The sequence below is a fragment of the Coregonus clupeaformis genome, chromosome 21 (genome assembly GCF_020615455.1).
Source record: "Coregonus clupeaformis isolate EN_2021a chromosome 21, ASM2061545v1, whole genome shotgun sequence".
Lineage (NCBI taxonomy): Eukaryota > Metazoa > Chordata > Actinopteri > Salmoniformes > Salmonidae > Coregonus > Coregonus clupeaformis.
The window spans coordinates 57,404,376-57,423,998 of NC_059212.1; the positions used below are offsets into that span (position 1 = coordinate 57,404,376).

Sequence of the window (19,623 nt, forward strand, 5' to 3'; positions counted from 1 at the left end):
CTCCTATGATCAGTATCTTTCAAGATCAGTCTCTTTTAAACTCTTGTTTAGAAAGAACAGTGTGTTAGTGAGAGTAGAAAATAATATTATTACTTTATTCAGCTTAGTAAGGTAAATATTCAACTGTCCTTGTTCTAGGCTCAGTTTACTGAATCTATAAAAACAAGCATTTACACAATCCTGTTTCAAATGACAATTTAACAAAGGGTTAACGAGGGGTATGTGGCTAATTACCCTTTTACCCCAAGACACTTCACATGACAACTATAATATGTCAGCTAAAGAATGGTTCCCTTTGTACATCTCAGCCACACTGCTACGATTTCTCCCCATTGTGGACACTCCTAGGTCTGATAAGGTTACTCAGAAAGGAGAAGCTCTTGTAACATAAATTGCACTTGATTTGCCTCTCCTTGGTGTGAACGATCTGGTGCCTCTTCACATAGTTCACCTCAGTGAAGCGCTTCCCACACGTGGGGCAGGCTTATGGCTTGTCTGCGTCCGACCTAATGCTCAGCCTCCCACGTTGTGACACAATTAAAAAAAAAAACATTTTTAGTCATTTAGCAGACGCTCTTATCCAGAGCGACTTACAGTTAGTGAATCATTATTTTTATTTATTTTTTATACTGGCCCCCCGTGGGAATCGAACCCACAACCCTGGCGTTGCAAATGCCATGCTCTATCAACTGAGCTACATCCCTGCCGGCCATTCCCTCCCCTACCCTGGACGACGCTCGGCCAATTGTGCGCCGCCCATGAGTCTCCCGGTCGCGCCCGGCTGCGACAGAGCCTGGATTCGAACCAGGATCTCTAGTGGCACAGTTAGCACTGCGATGCAGTGCCTTAGACCACAACAGGAGCTACCACCCATGTGATTAGTCTTTGACCTCCCTTCTTGACCTCTAACCATTGTTTTGGTGTTGTTGGGATTGTGTGCTGTGCTATAGACCAGGTACCTCTTGTGGTGACCCTGTCTGTATTGGTGGGGTAACCATGAGGTAACTGAGGAAGGCTAGACCCAGGTCCAGGCCTTCTATGAACCCATTCACCAGGCATTAAACAAGATCCTGAAGGAGAAGACAGACTTCCTATTAGACTCCCACCAGGGGGTTTTCCCACCACTCTCTGTGAAGGCTGAAGCCCAGGGTGACCTGCTCTGTTCATCATGGATACTGTGGTGTTTTATCATAGGAACAGGAGGGTCTATCTCTATCAGCCCCAGGCCCTGCTTCATCCCTGCACTGAGACTGTGAAGAGAAGGGTCTGGGCTGCAGACTGGATCCCTGATTGGAGCCTCTGTCTCTCTGATGACCACCAGGACTGAGGTTGTTCAGTCCACCTGTCCACTGGTTCTGTTCTGTGTGGTGGTTGTGGTGGAGTCTCTGTCCCTCGTGGTTCGGGTGGTGGAGTCTCTGTCCCTCGGGGTTCAATCCTTGTTCCGACTGGGGAAGGAAGAGTAATGGATCCTGATCCACGGTCCTGATCCGGGGCCAGGGTATGCGACCTTCAGAGGTCCAGTCTCTCCCACCAGCAACACTGGATATCAGCAGGTCCTCATGGACTGCAGACTGCAAACAAAGATTGTACAGATCAGGGGGAGCGGGTAGCTGCCTAGTGGTATCTTCAGCAGCCTGATTGTCTGGTTGTAGAAGCTATCAGCCAGTCTGACAGTTTTTGCCATACTGCCCAAGTCTGAGTGATGGAAGCGGGGAGAACAGGCAGTGGCTCGGGTGGCTGAGGTCCTTGATGATCTTCTTGGCCTTCCTGCGACACCTGGTGTTGTAGGTGTCCTAGAGGACAGGCAGTGTGAGCCCAATGGTGTGTTCAGCTGAGCATACCACCTTCTGTAGAGCTTTGCAGTCAGCGGCGGTGGAGTTGCCGTACCAGGCTGTGATGCAGCCCGACAGTATTCTCTCGATGGTGCTCTTGTAGAACACTGTGAGGGCCCTCTGGGAAAGGCCAAATTTCTTCAGCCTCCTGAGGTTGAAGAGTTGCTGTCGTGCCTTCTTCACCACGGTGTCTGTGTGGATTGTCCATTTCAGCTCCTCTAAGATGTGTACGCAGAGGAATTTAACGTTTTTGACCGTCTCCATGGCGGTACCTTTGAGGATGGGGGGGTTCTTCCTGAAGTCCACAATGAGCTCCTTTGTTTTGCTGTTGTTGAGGGAGAGGTTGTTTACCTGGCACCACACTGTCAGAGTCCCTACCTCCTCTCTGTAGGCCATCTCGTCGTTGTTGGTAATCAGGCCTACTACTGTCGTGTCATCAACAAACTTGATAATGGAGTTGGAACTGTGTGAGGCCATGCAGTCATGGTTATAGAGTGAGTACAGAAGGGGACTGAGGACACACCCTTGTGGGGCCCCCGTGTTGATTATCAGTGTCGTGGATGTGTTGTTGCCTACCCTCACCACCTGGGGGCAGGCAGTCAGGATGTTCAGGATCCAGTTGCAGAGGGAGGTGTTCAGTCGCAGGGTCCTTAGCTTAGTGATGAACTTTGAGGGCTCTATGTTAGGTGTTAAGCTTGTGTTAAAAAATGCTTAAAATATAATAACATACAAAAAAGCGATTGTGTTTAATTTATTTATTTCTAAATAGGAGGAGGGGATTTATTACAGATAGTACAGAACAAAAATGTGTAGCTTACCCTGTCCCTACGCTCAACATACCCCATACCCAGGATAAGTTGTGCCAAGAGACCACTTTTTTGGACAAGCTATGTTTTCAAAACTGTAATGTTGACATAAATTCAGATTATTTCCAGGGATACACAACATCCTGAAATATACTGAACAAAAATATTAATGTAACATTCAACAATTTCAAAATGTTTACTGAGTTACAGTTCATATAAGGAAATCAGCCAATTGAAATAAATTCATTAGGCCCTAATCTATGGATTTCACATGACAGGAAATACCTTTTAAAAAAGGTAGGGGCGTGGATCAGAAAAACAGTCAGTATCTGGTGTGACCACCATTTTCCTCATGCAGCGCGACATCTCCTTTGCATAGAGTTGATCAGGCTGTTGATTGTGGCCTGTGGAATGTTGTCCCACTCCTCTTCAATGGCTGAGTGAAGTTGCTGGATATTGGCGGTAACTGGAACACGCTGTCGTACACGTCGATCCGGAGCATCCCAAACATGCTCAATGGGTGACATGTCTGGTGAGTATGCAGGCCATGGAAGAACTGGGACATTTTCAGCTTCCAGGAATTGTGTACAGATCCTTGTGACATGGGGCCGTGCAATATCATGCTGAAACATGAGGTGATGGTGGTGGATGAATGGCACGACAATGGGCCTCAGGATCTCGTCACAGTTTCTCTGTGCATTCAAATTGCCATCGATAAAATGCAATTGTGTTCGTTGTCCGTAGCTTATGCCTGCCCATACCATAACCCCACCGCCACCATTGGGCACTCTGTTCTTAACGTTGACATCAGAAAACCACTCACCCACACGACACCATACATGTGGTCTGTGGTTGTGAGGCCTGTTGGACTTACTGCCAAATTCTCTAAAACAACGTTAGAGGCGGTTTATGGTAGAGAAATGAACATTAAATTATCTGGCAACCGCTCTGGTGGACATTCCTGCAGTCAGCAGGCCAATTGCACGACCTGACCAGAGGTCCAGGACCTGAAGAACAGTTTGCAGTTCTCCCAAGGTCAGCTCGATGAGTTGAAACAGGAGAACGGCAAGATGACAGCAATCTGTAAGTCATTGAGCGAGGACATCAGTTCTGTGTGTGAATCCATGATAACAATGACGGATAAATCAGACTATATCGAGGGACAATCAAGGCGGAACAACATGGTTGTGGACGGAATTGCAGAATCTCCACATGAGACCTGGACGGAGTCAGAGGACAAAGTGAGGGAAATTATCTCTGAGAAATTGAAGATGGACCACAGGAAGAATTGAAGTGGAGAACGCCCACAGGACTGGAAAACCCACCACCGGCCCAGGTGACAGGCCCAGGCCTAGTGGTCAAGTTCCTGACATTCAAGGACAAGGTAGATGTTCTGGAAAGAGCCAAGAACTTGAGAGGAACGAATATCTTCCTCAACGAGGACTATCCTGAAGCTGTGCACCAGAAGAGGAAAGAACTTATCCCAGCCATGAAAGCTGCCAAAGCGCATGGGGGCATTGCTTACATCTGCTATAATAGGCTCATTGCCCACCCTTCCTCCCAGAAGCCTGGAAGGGATGAGAGAGCCAAGCCTATGGGTTCGTAGCTTCAACCCCGCACCGCACACACACACACACACACCAATTGTATTAATGGACTGCTGAATGTATTTTTTTTTTTTATCTTGCTTTGTTTGCTCTTTTCCATATTATGACTATCTCTGATAAGCTACCCAGGAAAGGGATGAAAATAGCCCATATTAATATATAAAGCCTTAGAAATAAGGTTCATGAAATCAATAACTTGCTAATATCAGATAACATTAATATATTAGCCATTTGAGACTCACTTAGATCATTCATTTGATGATACAGCAGTAGCAATACAGGGATATAACATCTACAGAAGAGACAGAAATGCTTATGGGGGAGGTGTTGCTGTATATATTCAGAGCCATATCCCTGTAATGCTTAGAGAAGATCTTATGTCAAGTGTTATTGAAGTGTTGTGGTTGCAGGTTCACTTGGCACATCTAAAGCCTTTTATTTTGGGGTGTTGCTATAGGCCACCAAGTGCTAACAGTCAGTATCTCAATAATATGTGTGAAATGCTTGATAGTGTATGTGATGTAAACAGAGAGGTCTACTTTCTTGGGGACCTGAATATTGACTGGTTTTCATCAAGCTGTCCACGCAAGAGGAAGCTTCTCACTGTAACCAGTGCCTGTAATCTGGTTCAGGTTATTAATCAACCTACCAGGGTGTTTACAAACACTACAGGAACAAGATCATCCACATGTATCGATCACATTTTTACTAATACTGTAGAACTTTGTTCTAAAGCTGTAATCGTACCCATTGGATGCAGTAATCACAATATAGTGGCTATATCCAGGAAGCAAAAGTTCCAAAAGATGGGCCTAAAATAGTGTATGAGATCATACAAAAAATATTTGTTGGTCTGATATGATTAATAAGGATCATTCAGACGCTGCACTTTATGAAATTGCTTCTTCCAATTATTGATAAACATGCACCTGTTAAGAAACTGACTTTTAGAACTGTTAAGGCTCCATGGATTGATGAGGAATTGAAAAACTGTATGGTTGAAAGAGATTGTGCAAAAGGAGTGGCTAATAAGTCTGGCTGCACATCTGACTGGCTGACTTACTGCAAATTGAGAAATTATGTGACTAAACTCAACAAAAATAAGAAACTATAATATGAAGCCAAGATCAATGATATAAAGAATGATGGGAAAACACTTTTGTGTACTTTAAATAAAATTATTGGCAGAAAGACAAATTCAACTCCATCTTTCATCGAATCAGATGGCTTATTCATCACAAAACCATTTGATGTTACTAGTTATTTTAATGATTACTTCATTGGCAAAGTGGGCAAACTTAGGCAGGAAATGCCAACAACGAACAGTGAGCCATTGTATTCATGCATATAAAAAACTAATAATGAAAGAAAAGCATTGCAAGTTCGAATTTTGTAAAGTTAGTGTGGGAGAGGTGGAAAAATTATTGTTATCGATCAATAATGACAAACCTCCTGGCATTGACAACTTAGATGGAAAGCTACTGAGGATGGAAGCCGACTCTATACTCCACTCCTATCTGTCTGATTCAGAGGGGTTGGGTTAAATGCGGAACACACATTTCAGTTGAATGCATTCAGTTGTACAACTGACTAGGTATCCCCCTTTCCTTTAATCTGAGCCTAGAATAAACTATTTGTCCTCAGGCCTGGAGGAAAGCCAAAGTAATTCCGCTACCCAAGAGTGGTAAAGCGGCCTTTACTGGTTCTAACAGCAGACCTATAAGCTTGCTGCCAGCTCTTAGCAAACTGTTGGAGAAAATGGTGTTCTACCAAATACAAATGTTATTTCTCTGTAAACAAATGAACAACAGACTTTCAGCATGCTTACAGAGAAGGGCACTCAAAATGTACTGCACTGCAAAATGACTGGTTGAAAGAAATTGATAATAAGAAGATTGTGGGAGCTGTACTGTTAGATTTCAGTGCAGCCTTTGATATTATTTACCATAACCTGTTGTTGAAAAAAAAAACTTATGTGTTAGAGCTATCTATCTAATAGAACCCAAAGGGTTTTCTTTAATGTCAAACATGTCAAGTGTGGTGTACTGCAGGGCAGCACTCTAGGCCCTCTACTCTTTTCTATTTTTACCAATGACCTGCCACAAAGCATGTGTGTCCATGTATGCTGATGATTCAACCAAAATACGCATCAGCAACCACAACTAATGAAGTCACTGAAACCCTTAACAAAGAGTTGCAGTCTGGAATGGGTGGCCAGTAATAAACTGGTCCTGAACATCTCTAAAACTAAGAGCATTGTATTTGGTACAAATCATTCCCTAAGTTCTAGATCTCAGCTGAATCTGGTAATGAATGGTGTGGCTGTTGAACAAGTTGAGGAGACTAAATTACTTGGTGTTACCTTAGATTGTAAACTGTCATGGTCAAAACATATAGATTAAATTATTGCATGGAACTCTGTTCTATCTCATATTGCTCAAATGAACAGCAAACCTGTTTTCAAAAAACAGATAAAGCAACACTTCACGGCACAACGCCGCTCTCCTATTTGACCTAGATAGTTTGTGTGTATGTATTGATATGTAGACTACGTGTGCCTTTAAAACAAAATGTATGTAGTTCCATCTTTGAGCTGTTCTTGTCTATTAATGTTCTGTATTATGTAATGTTTCATGTTTTGTGTGGACCCCAGGAAGAGTAGCTGCTGCTTTTGCAACAGCTAATGGGGATCCTAATAAAATACCAAATACCGTCAACTTGAGACATTTGTGGCATTGTGTTGTGACAAAATAGCAGTTTAGAGTGGCCTTTAACTGTCCCCAGCACAAGGTGCACCTGTGTAATGATCATGCTTTTTTAATCAGCTTCTTGATATGCCTCACCTGTCAGGAGGATGGATTATCTTGGAAAATGAGAAATGCTCACTAAAAGGGATGTAAACAAATTTGTGCACACGATTTGAGAGAAATAAGCTTGTTATGCATATGGAACATTTCTGGGATCTTTTACTTCAGCTCATGAAACATGGGACCAACACTTTACATTTATATTTTTGTTCAGTGTATATGTAGATATCTTTGTTAGAAAGTATACTATATTTGCCTTGACAGAGTGATACTGAATGTAAAAAAAGGCTCAACTTACCCCACTCTCCCCCTACTTGGAGAAATGTAGAAGTAAAATAACTTCACTATGTTAACACTTTACCTTTTCTGTATATCTGGTACCCTCGCTTTGATCAAATTAATTTTAGAATACTCTGTAAAAGGTTCAACATTACACACCTAAACTACTCTGCTTCATCATACCCCTTTCATCAGTCCTGCTCATCCAGTTCCCTACTACATCCAAAACCAACAGAATTAACTACAAACTAACAAGTACTACATGTCACTATACTCTATACATGGGCCGTGTGCATTTTCTCCTGGTGTATCCTGAGGTAGCTCCTCTCTGAGAACCTCTTCCCACAGTGCCTACAGGCTCTCTCCCGTGTGGACATTCAGGTGCTTCTTCAGATGGTGCTGGTGGGAGAACCTCTTCTCACACTGGGGGCAGCTGAATGGTTTCTCCCCTGTGTGGACCCTCTGGTGCCTCTTCAGGTTGGAGGAGTCTGAGAAACTGGCCCGGCACAGGTGGCAGCCGAATGGTTTCTCCCCCGTGTGCATCCTCTGGTGGATTTCCAACTGTTTGGGGAAACTGAAGGCTTTCCCACAGAACGGACACGGGAAGCGCTTCTCTTTGGCGCTGCCACCTTTACTGATTCTGTCTCTACTACTGTCATTTGTCATTGGGCTTGTGTAGCCATTTAGTGTTGAGGCACTGACATTGTCTGAGGTCTGGTTTAACATAAGAAGAGTGTGAGGAGGATGTAGGCCAGGGAGTGTCTGTGTTGTCACAGGGTCCATGTTCCAGTTGATAGATCCTATAGAAGTCAGACTGAAGGCAGCACCTGTTAGGGGGTTAACCGGAGGCGCCATCAGTCTCTCTGAATCACAACTATAGGAGCAGGACGGAGCATCGCTAGCCGAGTCTGTGTCTGTTCTCTCCTGCCGCATACCGATACCTCCCCGTCCCCGCTGAGAAAATCTACGCCTCGCCCTGGTCTCAGCCAGTCTGTTGTCATGGAGACTAAGTTCAGTTGTTGTTTTGTGTTCGACTGTCTGTTTTTGGTTGTGGTTAACAGTGTTGTTCCCCAGCCCAGAGTTGAGGACGCTGTCCCATCCACTGGCCTCCACCATGTCACCTCTGGTCCTGGCCTGCTCAGTAATGTTGTCCCCTGGTCCCTTGGCTGCACCGGTCTGGGAATCCAAGATGGACACCCAGTCTCCTCTGTTAGCCTCCAGCCAACCACCTGTTTGTTTTTGTATATAAACATAAGTTGCATTGATTTAATTTTATGAATGAAGAAAAATAATTGTATCCAAGTGCATCACTATTCCTATTGAAGATCTATTACTGTATGTAGGCTATATGTATTTCTCCCTTACCTTGCTCCCCCATCTTTAGTCCACTCAGCAGGTCAATGCTCTCTGGTCCGTCTTCTATTGTCTCCACTTTGACCAGCAGCAGATCAGGCTTCCCATCCTCCATGTCTACTGACTGTAAGAGATACAGAGTGAGAGGATGTTGGATCAAGAAATCTGATATGAGCACCCTGCTATGGAGCATCTTCTGATTGGGCAATGAGGGATGGCGAAGAGTACTATGCAAACATGTTAGTTGATTTTATTACTTGACACTCTTTAATGGTTTGATAATTCAAAGGCATGGTCCCACACTTAAGACTAAATTAATGAAGACCTGGGCCCGTATCTACAAAGAGTATCAGAGTAGAAGTGCTGATCCAGGATCAGGTCCCCACCCATCTACATAGCCTTATTCATCATTAACTAAAAGGCTAAACTGATCCTAGATCAGCACTCCTACTCCGAGAGGCTTTGTGGATACGGGCCCTGACCTAATACCATTCAGACAGTAGTTCACAGTGGGCTCACCTCAGTGAGACTGTGTGTGGTCCTGTGCTGCTCAGCTGGTTCCTCTGTGGGTTCAGGAGGAGGTGTAGTCTGGTTGTCCTCCATGACCATGGTCCCCTCAGGGTTCTCCAGACCCTCCTCACACCCCTCCTCCTTCACCAGCAGCACCTCTGGACCCTCCTCCTCCTGGAAGAGACAGGTGATACAGATTACACAGACACACACTCCCTCAGGTACGTACACACACAGAAAATAAACACTTTAAACAGAGTGTTTACCCATCCCCACTACATTTGAGTTCTATACTGTAGTTACAGAATGACTTCATTGTTGTTAAGACATAAATATGATGTTGTGGGTAAATAGTCAGCTATGATAAGTCCTCATCAGACAAACCTGACTAAACTATTTTGACACGGTAGGTGTTTGTTAGTGTGTGGGTATGTGTAGGTATATTTAGTAAGTGTATATATTGGTTATAAAGCGCTGTTGGATGTATGCAGAATAGGGTGGGATCAGATGTGATGTATACTAAAGAGAGTCTCATGGAAATAGCATATGCCTTATACACAGTGTACAAAACATTATGAACACTTATTTCCATGACAGACTGACCAGGTGAATCCAGGTGAAAGCTATGATCCCTTATTGATGTCACTTGTTAAATCCACTTCAGGGGAGTTAAATTCTGTGTCTGTCTCTGACTTGAGGACAGTGTTCGGCGGTCCACTGACCTCCGTGATACTGCGTCGTGTCCTGGCCTGGAGCGCGGTGGCGAGGTCTTTAGTGGCTACAGGGGGCGTTACTCCAGCGGCACCTCCAGTCTGGAAGTCTCTGCTGTGTCTTAGGTCCTCTCCTTCAGACCTCTCCAGCTTGACCCCAGTACCTCTAGCCTCTGCATCTGCAGACTGACAAGAAGAGAGGAGGTTATTACCGGTACATATTAGTTGAATTGGATAACAATGTCGTAGGGAAGTCTCACATCCCCTATGGCAGATAAATTAAGATGTAAATGTTGGCATGTGAATAGCTGAGGGGAGCCTTTCTAAAATAAACAGGCCACATTTGCTGTACTTAAATGTTTTATGCAATACTATGACACTAACCTCTATCACGATAACATGCTGGGTTGAGGTTCCACTCCCCTCATCAACAGTGATTGGTTGGTCATCTCTCCATGTGTTGTGTCCCACTGTCTTCACAAAGCTCCTGTGGCCTCCAGTGAGATGTCCTTCATGTAAGAGAGTTAATGGGGGGAAAAGGGTCGTTAAGTTAGGTACTGTAAATGCTCAACACTATATTGTACACTATTGACCCTGTCTGCAGGGCGGCAGGTAGCTTAGTGGGTAAGAGCGTTGTGCCAGTAACCGAAAGGTCGCTGGTTCTAATCCCCGAGCCGACTAGGTGAAAAATCTGTCGATGTGCCCTTAAGCAAGGCACTTAACCCTAATTGCTCATGTAAGTCGCTCTGGATAAGAGCGTCTGCTAAATGACTAAAATGTAATGTAAAATGGACAATTGGCAAGGATGTAAGGTAACATTTCTCATAACTTCTTGACATACTATTTATTGATTAATGTATTATGTTCCATGCATCACATTCTATTAATTGAGTAATAATAACATGAAATTCAGTAAATTAAGAATCTGGTTAGAATAGTGTTTGTCTTTGTGCAATAATAATTTGTTCTTAATTGCCTGCCTGGTAAAATAAAGGTAACATAAAAAAATGTGTGCAAGATAGGTAAGTAATCAGGGGAAGTACTGCATACTATCCAAAAACTGACCAAGACCCAATTCTGGGTAACACATCGGAACATATGAGCTGAAGAGAACGGGGCGACAGGCCCCGCGGCCTTCTGCAAAAAGTACCTCTTGCAATCCCTCTGTATCGGTCGAGGATCTTTACACTACTGGGACGACTGGCGAGAACGCGCTCTCGCATTGTCCTCTCTGCGCGCTCCCGTGCCACCTTCAGTTCGAGTAGCTGTAGTTTCCTCCGCAAAGCCCTGCTTTCTTTTTGGCTATGAGTTATTTCCAAACGAAACACTGCATAGTCGTCGTCTACGAGTTTACAGATCTCTGCCACGGCTGCATTCGCTAGAACCTCCATGATGGAGGCTATTTGAGTGTGAAAAACCATACAGTTAGTAGCCATTGTTAGCAGGTAGCTAGCTTTACCTAGATAACATCTACCAAACAAGTCCTCTCTAACGTGAATGAAAGACTAAGTATCTGATGCGGTGCAGTTAAACTAGTTATATTTCGAGTTCCATGTCGTTAATAAACGTCTAAATAACAATAAAAACGTTAGTTTAAATTGTTCTTGGTCACTGTTTACTTTCGTTAGCACTGAAGAGAAAGGATCTTATTGGTTGGCGTCATAGCTCAAAGGGTGTGGCTAAATGAAAAAGGATGCGTGCTGTTCATTGACATACGGTAATGCTTATTGTTACACATCAAACCTTCTTCTTCTTCGATGAGGTTTAACGGCGGTTGGCATCCAATAAATGTTGCATTACCGCCACCTTCTAGACTGGAGTATAACTCCCTTATACTTTGCTTTAAAAAATAAAATAACTACCATCTAACAGTACAATCACAAAATAATGAAATAAAAAATTACTATAATAATAATAACTACCATACTCCACTATTTACATATATTTATTCCTACTTCATGCCAACAGCCTGAAAGGATGGGACACCACCACTTCACCTCTACGGGATCAGTTTAGCTAACGTGCGCTGATGTGATGCGCTGATGTGATTAGCATGACTGTTGTAAGGACATAGACATGTCTTATATGGGTAGAAAGCTTAAATTCTTGTTAATCTAACTGCACTGTCCAATTTACAGTAGCTATTACAGTGAAATAATACCATGCTATTGTTTGAGGAGAGAGCACAACAACAAAATACGTATCACGGCAACTGGTTTGATACATTCACCGCTGAAGGTAAATAATATACAGTAATCTTGCTCTGATTTGTCATCCTAAGGGTCCCATAGATAAAATGTAGCATAGTTTTGTTTGATAAAATCAATTTTTATATTCAAATGTAGGAACTGGGTTCTACTGATGGAACCCCTGCTGTCTCTGGCTCCACACCCACCCCGCCCGGCCATCTAGATGTGTGAAAGTTAGTGTATAAGCTAATGATCCATCATGTATGACATTCCTGGGAGTGTGTAAACTTACATTTTGTATTACCATATCATTTTTGTATGCTCTCTATAGTTATGTACTTGAAAATGTATCAATTGACCAATTCGGCACATTCGGGCAGACTTGATACAAAATAGTCCAGTATTGCAATGCTTCACTGGATCAATCTGAAACTTTGCACACACACTGCTGCCATCTAGTGACCTAAATCTAAATTGCGCCTAAAATGCAATATTATATTGTGGCCTTTCTATTGCATTTCAAAGATGAAAAAAAACTAACAATAAGCATGTTTTTTTGTTTGTATTATCTTTTACCAGATCTAATGTGCTATATTCTCCTACATTCATTTCACATTTCCACAAACTTCAAAGTGTTTCCTTTCAAATGGTATCAAGAATATGCATATCCTTGCTTCAGGTCCTGAACTACAGGCAGTTAGATTTGGGTATGTCATTTTAGGCGAAAATTGGAAAAAAAAGGGTCTGATCCTTAAGAGGTTAACACACGCTGTAACTCTTTATTTTTTTTATTTTAGCAGACGCTCTTATCCAGAGCGACTTACAGTTAGTGAGTGCATACATTTTCATACTGGCCCCCCGTGGGAAACGAACCCACAACCCTGGCGTTGCAAGCGCCATGCTCTACCAATTGAGCTACAGGGGACTACAACTCTTCTGATGTCAAGTCTCGCACACCCAAATACCTCTCTGCAGCTGCCACCACAACCTCTATTTTCTGTGACTTACGTTCCATTCCTGCAGTACAGTTGATTTTGCTATAAATACCAAAAATCCAATCTTACTGAAACATAGATCACTTGTTGGTTGGTTGCATATCCCAGAGCCGACCGGGGGTCTATGAACAGGGGTAGTGAGAGAGAGAGCTTTCAATTTTGTGTAGATGAGGGATATACATTTTTAAAAATAATATACATCTAATCTAATTATTCATTGTCCTATCATGATGGAAAGATCCATAACCCTATAACCTGGACACCCACCTGAGCGACCCATACACCAAAGAGAAGTTCCCATCTATTTTATGGACCTGCTGTGAATATGCAGCCTAAACAGAGAAATAAATGCGGTCAGAAACCTACTTGAGCAGCACCGCCCCCTCAAGATTCTGAGCCTGCCTGGCAGGGTTGGTCCTACAAAGCCAGAGCCCCCTGATGGGAGAGCATAATATACAAGGAAATTCTCAAAGCTGCTAATGAGAACCTTGACGACCTTTTACCTAGCCGGTGGGGATTCCGGTGGGGTACGCCCACCCAGGTAGTGGCAGTGCTGGCAACACTGGCTGCAGTAACCCATGGGGAGGGGGTCACACTCGGACAATCAGAGAGGGGGTTTATCATTGTGGCCCAGGTGGCACAAAATAATCAAAGGTCTGACCGCATGGAGATGCTTGGGAAAATGGTTACAACAGGGGATCAGAGTGTTAGTGTCTCAGGTGAAGAGGGTGGATCTGATCTCCATCACCTAGGACTTGACATAGATTAAGTAGATTAATCAAATCTCACATTGTTATCAATTTCTGCTCAATCTGCATGCTTTCTCAATCAGCTTTAACTGTATGTGCACTCGTAGATCAAGTTATTTCTCGAGTTGGGCTCTGGGATATAACAGCCGTTGAGTATCGGATTTTATGGTGGATTGTGGAGGAGGGGGGTTGAGTGTGTTGGAGTATGTGAGTATGTGCGTGTGTGCTTGTCTGGCATCTGTTGTGGGGGGGGGGGGGGGGTATGGGATGGACCGCGGGAATTATTTGCTAGGATAATAATTGCTTGTCAATGAATTAAATGTAATACAATGGCAATCCTGGTTATATGTTAGAATCCTATGCGTGAACTGCCGACATTATTACGCATATTAATTGATAATGATGGAAAATAGGATATGCATAATTTAAAAAATATTATATAGATATATATATATAGAGGTGAAAGCATTGGAAATGCTTTTGGCGGTTAACCTGCTTCTGTTTTGTGGGTGGCACTGTGTGCTGTTTTCGATGGATGGGTCCTGGCCTCTCGGGGCCTTAGGGATACGGAGGGACGTGGGTGGGATGCTGATCACTGGGATGACGGCTAAACTTGGGATGGGGAGGGGCTTTAGCGGGGGAATTAGTGGAGAACAATTGAAGGGTTACTCCGTAGCAATGCAAATATCACGGTACAGCTATATGGACACTCAATCATTACGCTATTTTTTATTGGTAAATTTACAAACATATATAATGATAAATAGACTTCAAACTTGTATCTCATTATGGTGTATGGTGAAATAAGTATAGCCAGTTATAATTGTAATGGCTCAGCTGATAATAACAAAAGAAGAACAATATTTACATGGCTCAAAGAGAAGGAATATAATATCTATTGTATACAGGAAACTCATTCAACAATTCGAGATGAAGTAGCGTGGAAAAAAGAATGGGGGGGGGAAATATACTTCTCCCATGGGCAAAGAAATTCAAAAGGGGTGATGATATTAATTAATAGTAATTTCGATCCGAATGTGCAAATTGTCCAAATAGATACGCAAGGTAGATGGATTATTTTAAATATGGTATTGGACCATAAACAGATATGGCTCATTAACCTTTACGGACCAAATAATGATGATCCACAATTCTTTGACAATATATATAATAAATTATCAAGCCTGCAAGCAACTCAAGACAATATTATTATGGTGGGGGATTATAATACTGTTTTAAATAGCTCAATGGACCGAAAAGGAAATCACACCACAAACAATCACCCACATGCTCTTAAGGAAATTGTGAATGTCATGGATACATTAGAACTAGTAGATATATGGAGGCTTAAATATGCTGATCTAGTGAGATATACATGGCGGAGACTGAATCAAGCTAGTCGTCTTGACTTCTTTCTTATCTCATTCTCGTTGGCACCAAAAGTAAAAAAAGTGTTGATAGGGGACAGAATGCGGTCGGACCATCATATAATAGGCATATACATTACTCTGACTGAATTTCCACGTGGGCGAGGTTATTGGAAATTTAATCAAAGCCTATTAGATGATAATTTATTTATAATTAGAACAAAGGAATTTATAACTGACTTTTTCCAACATAACATAGGTACAGCGAATCCCCTTATTGTATGGGACACCTTTAAATGTGCCTTTAGAGGCCATGCAATTCAGTACTCATCTCGAAAACAAAAGCAATTTAGGTCAAAAGAGTTTATACTAAGAAAGGAAATAGAAAGTCTAACAGAACAGATAGATGGCAATAAAAACTGTAACATAGAGGCTCAGAATAAATTAGAGGAAAAACAAAAAGAAATGGAAAAACTTATTCAAGAAAGATCAAGTGTAATATATTATAAAAATAAAGCAAACTGGATGGAATATGGGGAAAAATGCAAAAAATTCTTTTTTAATCTTCAACATAGGAATGCTACCAAAAAGAACTTAATGAAACTGGTTACAATTGACGGAGTCACCCATAATTCACCTAATGATATTTTGAAGGAAGAAACAAAGTATTTTAAGCATATGTTTTCTTTTCAGTCGCCTCCATCTCCTCTAACTGAAGCTAATTGTAGAGATTTTTTTTCTATTGATAATGTCAAATTAACAGCCATGTGAAGGTGAAATTACAGAGGAGGAACTTCTGGATGCAATTAAAGACTTTAAGTCCGGGAAAACTCCAGGGTTGGATGGCATACCAATCGAGGTATACCAAACCTTTTTTGATATACTAAGAGGACCGTTATTAGCATGTTTTAACCACTCCTATGTAAATGGTAGATTATCTGACACTCAAGAAGAAGGTCTGATCTCATTATTACTGAAACAGGATACAAGTGGAAAATATAAAGATCCAGTCCATTTACAAAATTGGAGGCCACTTACACTTCAGTGTTGTGATGCAAAAATCCTAGCAAAATGTATAGCGCATAGAATTAAAAAGGTATTGTCGGATATTATTCATTCTAATCAGACAGGTTTTTTACATGGAAGATACATTGGAGATAATATAAGGCAAGTATTGGAAACAATAGAACACTATGAAAAATATGGGAAACCAGGCCTGCTATTCATAGCAGACTTCGAAAAGGCATTTGATAAAGTTCGACTGGAATTTATATATAAATGCCTGGAGCATTTCAATTTTGGAGAATCTCTTATAAAATGGGTCAAAATCATGTATAGTAACCCTAGGTGTAAAATAGTAAATAATGGCTATTTCTCAGAAAGTTTTAAACTGTCAAGAGGAGTGAAACAAGGTTGTCCACTATCGGCATATCTATTTATTGTGGCCATCGAGATGTTAGCTATTAAAATCAGATCCAATAATAATATCAGAGGATTAGAAATACAGGGCTTAAAAACAAAGGTGTCATTGTACGCAGATGATTCATGTTTTCTTTTAGATCCACAACTAGAATCCCTCCATAGCCTCATAGAGGATCTAGATACATTTTCTAACCTCTCTGGATTAAAACCAAATTATGACAAATGTACTATATTACGTATTGGATCACTAAAAATACAATTTTTACATTACCATGTAGTTTACCAATAAAATGGTCTGATGGTGATGTAGATATACTCGGAATACATATCCCAAAGGAAATAAATGATCTCACTTCAATAAATTTTAATAGAAAGTTAGCAAAAATAGATAAGATCTTACTACCATGGAAAGGAAAATACCTGTCAATTTGTGGAAAAATCACCCTGATTAACTCTTTAGTATTATCCCAGTTTACCTATTTGCTTATGGTCTTGCCTACGCCTAGCAAACAGTTTTTTAAATTATATGAGAAAAAAATATTCAATTTTATTTGGAACGGCAAGCCAGACAAAATTAAAAGAGCATATTTATATAATGAATATGAATTCGGAGGACAGAAATTATTAAATATTAAAGCATTAGACCTATCACTAAAATCTTCAGTCATCCAAAAGTTATACTTAAATCCGAACTGGTTCTCAAGCAAATTAGTAAGATTGTCTCACCCACTGTTCAAGAAAGGCCTTTTTCCCTTTATTCAGATTACAACCTCTCACTTTCAGTTATTTGAAAAGGAAATAATCTCCCAAATGTCACTATTTCTAAAACAAGCCATAGAAAGTTGGTTGCAATTTCAATTTAATCCTCCAGAAACGACAGAACAAATAATGCAACAAATATTGTGGTTAAATTCAAATATACTAATTGACAAAAAACCTTTATTTTTTGACAGAATGTTTAAAAAAGGTATAATCTTCGTAAATGATATCATCGGTAGGACTGGTGGCGTTATGTCGCACATGCAGCTAACAAAAACATATGGAAATGTCTGCTCTACCCAGAATTACAACCAAATAATTGCAGCCTTACCGCAAAAGTGGAAGAGGAAAGTTGAAGGGGGAGAAAGTAAGGAACTTGTCTGTCGGCCTTGCATTAAAGAACATAATTGGTTAAGGAAAACTGTGATAAATAAAAAAGTATATCAGTTTCACTTAAGGACCAAAGGATTGACAGCCGTCCCATATAGATTGCAAAATAGTTGGGAAGAGATCTTTGACGTACCGATCCCATGGCATAGTGTTTATGAACTGACACGCAAAACGACACCGGATTCAAAAATTAGAATCTTTCAATTTAAATTATTATATAAAATTCTTGCTACCAATAGAATGTTATTTATATGGGGGATACAATCTTCCCAGCTCTGCAGATTTTGCTGTGAAGAGATAGAATCATTAGATCATTTGTTTTGGTTCTGTCCATTTGTAGCTTGTTTTTGGACACAGGTCCAGGAATGGCTAAAGGATTGCAATATTTACCTGGAACTAACCTTGCAGATAGCATTACTGGGTGATCTGAAAAGTCATAGTCAATCAATCAATAATATAATAATACTTTTAGCAAAAATGTTTATTTTTAATTCACAATCTGTAGAAGCAATGAGAATAGAAAGGTTCAGAACTTTTGTAAAACATCACAGTACGGTTGAAATATATATGGCAAATAGAAATCCTATATGGATGGTGTTAAGAGATAGATGGGAGGTATTGAATAGAGTTGAAGGATGGGACTAATAACAAATAACAACAAATAATAACAAAGATAGCTAATAATGTAAGCATACTGTGTCCATAATAAGTATATAGGTTGTATGTTGGGAGCTTTTGGGAAAGAGCACAGTTAGAAAGATATGGCATTTAGAAGCAAACCGGATGGACATCATGAAAATGATCGGAGAGGTTGAGAGTAGAAGAAGTTCAGGAGCAAAAAAATAAATAAAATATATATATATATATATATATATATATATAGATATAGAATTACTGTAAAATTAACTCTGTCCATAAGGTGTAGATAGTAAGTATAGACCGGAAGTAGAGGCCTGGGCGTTGTTGTTCACTAATTTACTCCAAGTAGGGAAAGGATGGTGGGGTTGAAAAGTAATAAAGGGGAATATATATATAAAAAATAAATAAAAAACATGGGGGATTGGAAGTGATGCAGACAATTACATTGATAGAAGATACAATCTATCTGCAATATTAAGCTGATCCATCCCCCCTAAAAAAATAAAAAAATAAAAAAAATAAAAAATAAAAAAAAATAAAATAAAATACAAATAAACATAGATCACTTGTTGGCCTATCCCTCTGTACTGGTAAAGATCTACTACTCACACCACTCCTCTCAGGATCCCTCCCCCTTGACCCATCTTCCTCAGCATATGACAACTTCTGCACTACTCTAACCCTGGAAACCTCAACCTGCCACTCTCGCACGGGACATTTCTGATCCCCAGCCCCATGGGCACCCCTACAATTAGCACATACCACTACTTTCCCTCAATGCTACACATTCCTTTGTCTCATGCCCTTCTGCACACTTCTCACACCTAGGAACCTCCCTCCTACACACTGCTGCCAAATGCCCATAATCTTGACACCTGTAACAACGTGATGTATTCGGCACTAAAGCTCGTACCCGATAACTTATCTATCCTAACATCACTTTTTTGGGCAAAGACTCAACATCAAAATTCAAAAGAACAGACAATGACTCTTCTGTTTCTCCACTCACGCCACCCTGTCTGCGTCGCACCAAACGACGAGTATCACAAACACCGGGAATTTCCCCCTTCAGGTCAGCTTTCACATTTACCGCTACCCCAGTAATCACGCCTTTCAATGGCGCCCTTTTCTTGAGAGCAAAACAATTCACATTTCTTGTCCCTATTCGTTTAACACGGAGCGCCTGCTCCCTCTGACCAGCAGAAACAC

At 41.2% G+C, this 19,623-nt stretch overlaps 1 protein-coding gene across 1 annotated transcript; it reads right to left on the reverse strand.

Moving 5' to 3' along the window:
• Nucleotides 1-7,221: 7,221 nt before the first annotated feature.
• Nucleotides 7,222-8,886, reverse strand: LOC121535743 (zinc finger protein 629). Its single transcript, XM_041843001.2, has 2 exons — nt 8,697-8,886; nt 7,222-8,560 (listed from the first exon to the last, which is right to left on the reverse strand). The coding sequence occupies exons 1-2, from the start codon at nt 8,875-8,877 to the stop codon at nt 7,683-7,685; spliced, it is 1,059 nt and encodes a 352-aa protein (XP_041698935.1). The 5' UTR covers nt 8,878-8,886; the 3' UTR covers nt 7,222-7,682.
• Nucleotides 8,887-19,623: the final 10,737 nt, after the last annotated feature.

What these genes read in the sequence shown, in the direction of transcription:
- LOC121535743 (XM_041843001.2), bottom strand. Translation starts at nt 8,877, where the DNA reads ATGCTCCATAGCAGGGTGCTCATATCAGATTTCTTGATCCAACATCCT. An exon ending in ACTAAAGATGGGGGAGCAAG is followed by an intron (nt 8,561 to 8,696) that starts GTAAGGGAGAAA and finishes AAAAACAAACAG; the next exon opens with GTGGTTGGCTGGAGGCTAAC.